Source organism: Gigantopelta aegis, unplaced genomic scaffold, assembly GCF_016097555.1.
Source record: "Gigantopelta aegis isolate Gae_Host unplaced genomic scaffold, Gae_host_genome ctg7204_pilon_pilon, whole genome shotgun sequence".
Taxonomy (NCBI): Eukaryota; Metazoa; Mollusca; class Gastropoda; order Neomphalida; family Peltospiridae; genus Gigantopelta; species Gigantopelta aegis.
Window position 1 is genome coordinate 1 of NW_024535637.1, and position 10735 is coordinate 10735.

Genomic DNA, 10735 nt, shown 5'->3' on the forward strand with positions numbered 1-10735 from the left:
GGCTAATGACTTTCTGAATGTGATGTTTACTTTGAATGTTTATTGAAGTGCACACCATGGGAAGGTAAATCAAAACAAACTACATACGCTCGGTACAATCAACAGACTGATATCCTCGTTGACAGCCGCTATCACACTCTCCAGTCACGTGATCACAGGAATTGGAGCTATCCAGACAGTTCCGATCCGCACACGATTTTCCACAAGCTTTTTCGTATTGACCATCAGGGCACTCTGAAATATTTATAACATGGAAAGTTGTTTGTTAAAGTATACTTTTTCACTTGATGCAATATATATTAACGCAGTAACACCGACGTGATCAACAACAGTTGAAAACATGACCAGCCTTATAACCTGTAATACTAATTTAGATGGAATGACATAAATATAAACTTGGGATTGTGATTTAAGGATACATATTATTGTATTCATTTAATTATTGCATGTCATTTGTTTATCCACAAATTGTGTGAATAGACGAAGCAGTTCTCACATAAGTTTGTGAATCATCTTCGTACCAAGAGGAATGTAACCGACATAAGAGACAATAATTATATTTAAAACATACTAATAATAACACTAAAAGGTCATACTTTATTTTGAGTTATGTTTGGTTCTTAAAACAATACGTGTCAGTAAAACAAGTACAAATGTAAAATGACGTCATTAGATACGACGTTCTTCGACAACGTTATTTTTAAGTTCATCGACAAATGAACAAACTCGCGTTGATAGGGCTGGACCAATGGGATGACGTTAAATTGTAATGAATGTAACAAAAAGTGAATTATATTCATTTATATTGAGGTTTTGTATTATGGTGAATGAACAATAATAATTTGAAATATCTTAGATATATTGAAGTGTACTTATTAACATCATATTTAAGATTCAGAACAGAAATATCTGATATTAAAAAATATATTTACATCATACTGCTCATTTACTCAACTGCATTGTCATGTTTTAATATATCACTAACCACAGTATTTAGATTAATGAATTGAATAATAATATAAAGAAATACACCTCGGAACTAACACTAGTTGCACATTGTTGTACTGTATCTAATGAGATAAGACTATTTTTATTACTTTCCAAACAGTCTGTTCCCTTCCATCCTGGGTCACATCCCCTGTGGCATGACCCTCTGACGTCACAAGATGATACCCCGGTTGTTTCGTCACAATGTCTACTGGAACATTGTTTACTGCACAAGACACCATAGTGACTGGAATCACAACCTGAAAATATCCATGTTAATATTACAGAACTTTCTAACTGGTTTTAAATAGTCCCTATACTAGTGTTATCCAAGGAAGTATGGAAATAAACAAATAATACAAAAATTGTTGAGGTTGAAATTGAAATGGTGATCGACAAGATATATGTAGGCTATTAACTTTTTGGATCTGGATAAGAAAATCCAAAGCCCGACATCTTAAAGGTAGGGTAAACTCAAATAAGAGCCTTATGTGTTGAAAAGATGCATACCCGGACCACCAACACATACTGACACTTAAACAAATGAAAAACGCGTAATTTTAGAGTTAATACAAAAACCATGATTATTCCTGCTAACTGGGGGCAGCCATTTTGTTTCGTTTTTGTGAAGTCCGGTGGTATAGCTTGGGGCGAAGTGACGTCAGCTCCGTCGAACTCCTCTTAAGCACAGTGTAAACAAACGCTCTAATTTACGACAAGGCGCTTCGCTTTCATCAACCTGACTTGTAAAAGAACATAAATGACTTGATAGTATAATAAACTATTTAACTAAATATATTTCAATTTGCATTAATAGAACGAAATGGAGTTATAGTATTTTTCTCTTTCGAGAAATCCAAAGAAAAAATGCTTATTATTAGGCCTATTGGTAGGATACGTTCGAGCAAAAACGACCACTCACAATACCCAAGTGATAATTTTCTTTTCTTTGGGACTACGCAATTGGTCAGTTTTGTGATTTTAGATGGGAAAGTCTACTTAATTAAGGGTTTTACAGAATTACTTACAGTACTAAAGTGACAATGTCCATTACGATTTTGAGGGGCGTCCGCGCGGCTATCAGACAGTACCTTGTGATCTTAATAAAAGAGGCACGTCTTTTTAGTGTGTCTAGACACAGTGTCTGGGGACCGTCTAAATATACACCTGCCAATCAGGAACCACAGGTACAGGCCACAGAAAGAAAATACCAATAACCAAGAACACACTCCGATTATTATTTCAGTACGTGTGTTAATTTATGTACAAAACATAATAGTTATTTCAACACTTTGACAATGGTGGCTTATTTTGTATTAAAAAATAATATATGTACTTGTTGCCGGCTTACTGGGATGGATATTATTACAGAACATTGCGATGCATCCGTAAAAATCAGGCATGTTTTGTTTCTTCAGTTCGAAGACTTAATTCCTGACGTGACACGTTAGGTATTACGTAACCACCAACTCGCCAGAGGGCGTATTCACTGGGATGGTACAAAATGGCTGCGCCCGTTATATATAATAGCCATCAAATGTAAGCGTTTTATTAATTAACTATACGATTATACTTGTTGATATTAAACAATAATGTGCGTTATATATCGTTGCATGTGCATACCAGGCCAAATGCTTTATTTGTCCCTTCCTTTAACCACATACTACACAAACATATGCGTAACTATACACGCACACACACACGCACACGCACACACGCAGCCTGCATAACTGAAGTATCTGTGCTTTATTGTACCGATTTGCTAGCTTGTTCTCGTTTGTCAATAATATATTTAAGCCTTTCCCGTCGACACAACCCTCAAACATGCCTGGTAGTAATAGAACATACCAGTTCTTTGATCGTGTCCTTTCCCAAAGTGATCACAGTAACTCATCATAACTCAACAGCTGTTTATATAAATGTAGGTAGATAATGGCAATATAATTATGAAACAATGTCATACCACTACAGTTCGAGCCAGTCCAGTTTGGTTTACATCCTCCTGTACAGTATCCAGTTGTGTAGTTACACGGTCCATCTCGACAGTGACAGAACTGGCTACAGTCATCACCGAAAGTGCCAGCATCACAAACTGAAATAATGCATACATTACCTCAAAATATAGTCCTGTTCTATAAGTAGGAATGTAACAATACGTCACATTTCAATGAAAAGATCATCGTTTGTTGAGCGATGGTGTAAAAACGCTCTTATTTCCTAAAGGGATATAGATGTGTGAACTCCTCAAGGCATTTTATAATGATACGAATACAGCCAAACATCCAATATGACAAAGTCCTGCGTTTAACTTACTATACAATAGTCTTTCTGGGACAGCAACATTTTGAAAAAAGGATAAATTGCTGTGACTAATTTTGATTCAGAAAATAACACTTCTTGCCTTATTTGAAAATTGCTGCAGATTACATTCAATTTAGGTTTTGTACACCTTAAATTGTTTACTGACTTGAAACGATTCGCACCTACGTACGACTGGATACACACCGAGATGTCCACATTAAGCCATTCTGTACATATAATCTTGCTGTTTGAAATTAAATATTTTATTCGCAGATGTATATACACAACACGTCACACAATCGATTTTATGGTTATCAGTAGCAGCGTTTCCAAATGATCGACGAAGAGCAAAAAAACAACAAAAAAACACAGCGTACATTCAAAACGGCCGTAACATTTAAAGAATAGTATGATTTTTCATCGCATCTAGACATTTACAGATTCTACACACAGATTCTAATCTTCCATATTCATACAACTTTTCGTATAACATTTGGTATTATCATATATTTAGTACACCAGCTTTCGGTTTTCATTTCATATTTTTACTATCTAATCCTTGTTTCTCTGACATAAATTATTCTGAAATATGTTTAATATCACACTATATAATGTGCTGATAAAATGTGTATAAAATACAACGGAATGGCGTTAATATGGGTGATTGCCTGTTCGCCATATTTATTTCAAATATTGGAAATGAATATGTTTTTAAAAAACAAAAATACAATCATATTGTTTCCATTCTCACTGATAAAACGTGTGTAAAAATTAACGGGTAAGGCGTTTAATTACCTGTTCACCATATTTATTCCAATATTGGAAACATATATTGAAAAAAAACCCCAAAAACCCAGGCATAACAGATACCCGCTAGGATATTCTCACATAGTGACTGATGGGTGTATTCTACTTTAGTGTTGTCAATACTGGGAAAACATCACTGATATCTGGGCCCAGATTAACGTGCATAACCCTTAACTGGATATATCGCTGATGTCTGGGTCCAGAGCAAGGTACATAACCCTTAACTGGATATATCACTGAGGTCTGGGTCCAGAACAACGTACATAACCCGTAACTGGATATATCACTGATGTCTGGGCCCAGAACAACGTGCATAACCCTTAACTGTTATATATCACTGATGTCTGGGCCCAGAACCACGTGCATAACCCTTAACTGGATATATCACTGATGTCTGGGATCAGAACAACGAACATAACCCTTAACTGGATATATCACTGATGTCTGGGTCCAGAACAACGTACAAAACCCTTAACTGGAAATATCACTGATGTCTGGGCTCAGAACAACGAACATAACCCTTAACTGGATATATCACTGATGTCTGGGCCCAGAACAACGTACATAACCCTTAACTGGATATATCACTGATGTCTGGGCCCAGAACAACGTACATAACCCTTAACTGGATAGATCACTGATGTCTGGGCTCAGAACAAAGTGTATAACCCTTAACTGGATGCATCAACAACGTGCATAACCCGTAACTGGAAATATCACTGATGTCTGGGCCCAGAACAACGTGCATAACCCTTAACTGGATATATCACTGATGTCTGGGCCCAGAACAACGTGCATAACACTTAACTGGATATATCACTGATGTCTGGGCCCAGAACAACGTGCATAACACTTAACTGGATATATCACTGATGTCTGGGCCCAGATCAATGTACATAACCCTTAACTGGATATATCACTGATGTCTGGGCATCGTTTAGAACATTACTCTATTACATAACCCTTAAACTGGATATATCACGCAGTTTAGGAAGATAAAATTAAAATCAACTCTTATGCTGAGATACTTATACTTCTGTTCATCGTTTAGTTTTGTCACTAATTACTCTATTAGATTTGATTTAGTCAGGGAGTGGCAGTCCTTTTGGCGGTGCACGAGGGATAAAATGTTCAGTGAAGGATTTCCGCTGTAGTGGCTGCCCTCCTATAGACGAGACACTGGACAGGGATTCATACAATCAACGACTATTTTGTCAAATCGGACTTAGATTCCTTGAAGAACTATTTGACACAATGGCCGCAAATAAGACACAATTGTATGAGTTGTCAATGGAATGTGACTTACCATACACTTCTACTTCACAAAAGTCCATTATGTTGTCACCGTTTTCCCGGTAGAGTGTGATGTATCTGGCTGTACTGCCACATGTAACAGTTGTCACACCTGGACTGCTTACAGTGGTTGCACCACACAAATGACCCGTATTCGATTGGTTGGCTTCTGTTGAGCTGTATATATGAACACCGTTTCTCCGAACTCTATCTGTAAAAGTAATAATGTGCAGATGTCATTGGAATGAACGCATGTTTAACGACACCTCGTGACAAAAATACGCATCGGCTAGTGGGCATCACTCAAAGCTAAGCATATGAATATGATTATCCACACCAATAAGAAAGAAAACTATATAATTATGTAAAACCAGTGTACAAAATATAGTAAAATACAATGGTAGATTTGAACGACAAAAAATGTATCCATATACTAAGGCCGTATCTCTGCACAATGCAGAGTTGAATGGAATTTTGCAAAATAGTGGTTCATTCCACGAATCTCTATCGCATAGGAGGAGCAGAGGTAGGGGCGGTGGTGGCACTAGTAATAGGAGGAGGAGCAGAGGTAGGGGTGGTGGTGGCACTAGTAATAGGAGGAGGAGCAGAGGTAGGGACGGTGGTGGCACTAGTAATAGGAGGAGGAGCAGAGGTAGGGGTGGTGGTGGCACTAGTAATAGGAGGAGGAGCAGAGGTAGGGGTGGTGGTGGCACTAGTAATAGGAGGAGGAGTAGAGGTAGGGGCGGTGGTGGCACTAGTAATAGGAGGAGGAGTAGAGGTAGGGGCGGTGGTGGCACTAGTAATAGGAGGAGTAGAGGTAGGGGTGGTGGTGGCACTAGTAATAGGAGGAGTAGAGGTAGGGGTGGTGGTGGCACTAGTAATAGGAGGAGTAGAGGTAGGGGTGGTGGTGGCACTAGTAATAGGAGGAGTAGAGGTAGGGGTGGTGGTGGCACTAGTAATAGGAGGAGTAGAGGTAGGGGTGGTGGTGGCACTAGTAATAGGAGGAGTAGAGGTAGGGGTGGTGGTGGCACTAGTAATAGGAGGAGTAGAGGTAGGGGTGGTGGTGGCACTAGTAATAGGAGGAGTAGAGGTAGGGGTGGTGGTGGCACTAGTAATAATAGGTAGGGGTGGTGGTGGAGTAATAGAGAGTAGAGGTAGGGGTGGTGGTGGCACTAGTAATAGGAGGAGTAGAGGTAGGGGTGGTGGTGGCACTAGTAATAGGAGGGGTGGTGGTGGCACTAGTAGAGGTAGGGGTGGTGGTGGCACTAGTAATAGGAGGAGTAGAGGTAGGGGTGGTGGTGGCACTAGTAATAGGAGGAGTAGAGGTAGGGGTGGTGGTGGCACTAGTAATAGGAGGAGGAGCAGAGGTAGGGGTGGTGGTGGCACTAGTAATAGGAGGAGTAGAGGTAGGGGTGGTGGTGGCACTAGTAATAGGAGGAGGAGTAGAGGTAGGGGTGGTGGTGGCACTAGTAATAGGAGGAGTAGAGGTAGGGGTGGTGGTGGCACTAGTAATAGGAGGAGGAGTAGAGGTAGGGGTGGTGGTGGCACTAGTAATAGGAGGAGCAGAGGTAATAGGGGTAGGGGTGGTGGTGGCACTAGTAATAGGAGGAGTAGAGGTAGGGGTGGTGGTGGCACTAGTAATAGGAGGAGGAGCAGGTAGGGGTGGTGGTGGCACTAGTAATAGGAGGAGGAGTAGAGGTAGGGGTGGTGGTGGCACTAGTAATAGGAGGAGGAGTAGAGGTAGGGGCGGTGGTGGCACTAGTAATAGGAGGGAGTAGAGGTAGGGGTGGTGGTGGCACTAGTAATAGGAGGAGGAGTAGAGGTAGGGGCGGTGGTGGCACTAGTAATAGGAGGAGGAGAGGTAGGGGTGGTGGTGGCACTAGTAATAGGAGGAGTAGAGGTAGGGGTGGTGGTGGCACTAGTAATAGGAGCAGAGGTAGGGGTGGTGGTGGCACTAGTAATAGAGGTAGAGGGGCGGTGGTGGCACTAGTAATAGGAGGAGTAGAGGTAGGGGTGGTGGTGGCACTAGTAATAGGAGTAGAGGTAGGGGTGGTGGTGGCACTAGTAATAGGAGGAGTAGAGGTAGGGGTGGTGGTGGCACTAGTAATAGGAGGAGGAGTAGAGGTAGGGGCGGTGGTGGCACTAGTAATAGGAGGAGGAGTAGAGGTAGGGGCGGTGGTGGCACTAGTAATAGGAGGAGGAGTAGAGGTAGGGGCGGTGGTGGCACTAGTAATAGGAGCAGAGGTAGGGGTGGTGGTGGCACTAGTAATAGGAGGAGTAGAGGTAGGGGTGGTGGTGGCACTAGTAATAGGAGGAGGAGCAGAGGTAGGGGTGGTGGTGGCACTAGTAATAGGAGGAGGAGTAGAGGTAGGGGTGGTGGTGGCACTAGTAATAGGGAGGAGTAGAGGTAGGGGTGGTGGTGGCACTAGTAATAATAGGAGGAGGAGCAAGAGGTAGGGGTGGTGGTGGCACTAGTAATATTACGAGCTTATAGCTCCTATACATATAGAAACCGGTCGTTACATTAACACCCCAGTTGATGGGAGAGTTTGTTTTAAATGTCGCAACTGTGTAGAAGATAAACAACATGTCCTGTTTCATTGCCCCATATATAAAGATTTGAGGGATATTTTATTTATTAAATGTATAGAACTATGGCATGGGTTTATGACTGCTATATATCCAGAAAAAAAATGACATATATCTTATCAAGACCTGCACATTAATTTTAGAAAAGCGTCATGGTGTTTTATACGTTAATTGAATATGTATTTAATATAAGTTAAGTGTATGGTACTGTTTTATTAACTGCAGCTTGGGGTTTTAGTTGATATATATTTTATTTCATGTTAAATGTTTTGAATGTGTTTTAATGTAATATTTGTATATTTTATGTGTGGATTATTAATATTTTATAGTCTCTCATAACTCCATATGGAGTGGTTCAGTGCTGTTTTAAATTTTATGGTGTTTAGTGATGCTTACATTATTATACACTTTTTATAATTAATGGAAATTACCACAGCCGATCTATGTTTGTGTTCTGGGGTGTCATTAAACATGCGATTCATGCATTCATTCGTTCTTTCATGCATTCGATAACAGGACACAAACTAGACGACGAACTTTCCAATGTACCGAAGCAGTCTCGCTAAACAGTGTTACTATATACAGACTTTACGTCAACTGTAAAATGATTATAATTAATAGAACCATTTTAACAACCAGAATTACATATTACATGCACATTTGTTTTTCTTTAGAATATCACAGAATCTGTATATGCATTGCTTTCATTTTCTTTAATCAAATTAATGTGTAGTCAGCTTGTCAAATACATAGCCTGATTTTCCGGTCAGAGTGAACACAGATTGAAACATTCAGGCAGTTTGTACACTGCCCAAGCTACACTGACTGGAACACACAAGCCGGTTTGGTCTCCTATAAATGACTAGAATTATGTTGTATATACAGACAGTGATTTTGTAAACAAGGACTTGTCATCAATATTTCATTTCATTTCATTTATATTTTATTTTCGAGCTTATAGTACAGTGAAGTGGTCATATACTGTCGTTTGACGGCCTGGGTGTACCACACTCAAGTTTAAGTATACACTAAGTCTTATGTTATGTGCGTTGCTCCATGAAAGAAAAACAAATGCAACTAACATTCGGGTTTAGGCAGGTATAGTTTGCATATATAATGTACTACTTACAGTCAGTGCGGAAGTAAATATCTAGCTTGTGTATGTAGTAGTATTTTTTCCCCAAGTCTACTTCCCACCACGTGTATGACAGGTTAACACCCGTTATTATAGCGAACCTTCCTCCATCAGCGCGACGGTCGCCATCTACAGCAAGCACAGCGACATGTGTATATCCTGTGATGTATGAACTCTGGTAGGCAGTTTTCCGTAAAGCTATATTTTCTGAAATATCAATTGCATCTATAACATTATATATATATATATATATATAGAGAGAGAGAGAGAGAGAGAGAGAGAGAGAGAGAGAGAGAGAGAGAGAGAGAGAGAGAGAGAGAGAGAGAGAGAGAGAGAGAGAGGTTATTACCAGAGTGTTTTTCGGTATCGTCAATATCATATAATAGAAATAAAAATTGTATTATTCGAGCCTCTGGCGAGCATAATACACTATTTTTATTCCTAATATATGATATTGACGATACCGAAATACACGAGGGTAATAATCTCTTTATCATATAAGCTCAAGCTTAATACAACGTATTTTTGTAAACTGTACACGCAACTTTAATTCCAGACTGTCATTACTAGATATTCAAATGACGTAAGAATATGTGGCGCGGTGTATTTTCGAATGGAAATGACGTCAAACTCGAATGACGTCATTTTGGATGTCCTTACATCAAAATAAAGTTATGCCTAACGTGTTTTGTTTTCTGAACGCTGGACAGCTTTCAGTGTCAAATTGCCATTGCAATGTTTTTATTTGATAACTAGGAATGCATACGTCAGTCATGGAGTGTCACCCAAGTACGTTCGCTTAAATGTCAATAAACCTAGTGCCGAGACCTCGACTAATTTACATCTGATTTGCAAAGTTATCAAATTCTCGAGTATGTGATCTGAAAAATATCACATACTTTGATTGCACTGAAAATGATAGATATTATATGATAATATATATATATATATATATATATATATATATATATATATATATATATACATACATACATATATACATACATACATAAAACATTACTTTTAGCTGCCAAAATAAAATAACCTCACAATTAATATTGCATTGCTACTGATGTCTATCAGCATCTTACACATCGTTCTTTAATTGATGAACATAAAACTGGTTAAACCTGCAGCAATAATTATAAATGAATGAAAATATAAACATTTGTCTATGACATACATACATATGAAATTAGCCCTTAATTCATATGATCATTTCAGGAATAGTCATCAGAGAATTAGTTTACCTGTTGTACATCTTGGTCAAGACCATCCTTCCTGGCAACTACCAGAACAACCTTTAATAGCAGTGCAGTTGGCAGCGTCACAGTGACAGGTGTAGCTACAGTCCAAACCATACATCCCTGACTTACAGGCGCCTGTAAGATAAAAATACAATAACATTCTGGGGTAAACATAATAAGTTAATTGTATTTCTGTAAACAGAAATAGTTTCATGGTGTTATGTGTAACCATGCGGGAAATACGTGGACTATTTTCTTCAGTATATATAATGCAGGTATGAGTGTACTTAGTGTTCCTCCATCGTGTCTAGAGGACTGCGTTACAACCCCAACACCATCCCCAACCATCCGGAGTACTATTTTCTTTTTCCAGGCT

The 10735-nt window shown here is 39.3% G+C and overlaps 1 protein-coding gene across 1 annotated transcript; it reads right to left on the reverse strand.

The window, feature by feature from the left end:
- Positions 1-87: 87 nt before the first annotated feature.
- On the reverse strand, positions 88-10497 carry LOC121366801 (multiple epidermal growth factor-like domains protein 10; the record flags this gene model as incomplete). The annotated part of the gene is made up of 6 exons (XM_041491103.1): positions 10363-10497; positions 9214-9319; positions 5402-5599; positions 2951-3079; positions 1098-1247; positions 88-234 (listed from the first exon to the last, which is right to left on the reverse strand). Coding segments are annotated over exons 2-6 (652 nt in total), but the record flags the coding sequence as incomplete, so codon positions are not given.
- Between the last annotated feature and the right edge of the window lie 238 nt (positions 10498-10735).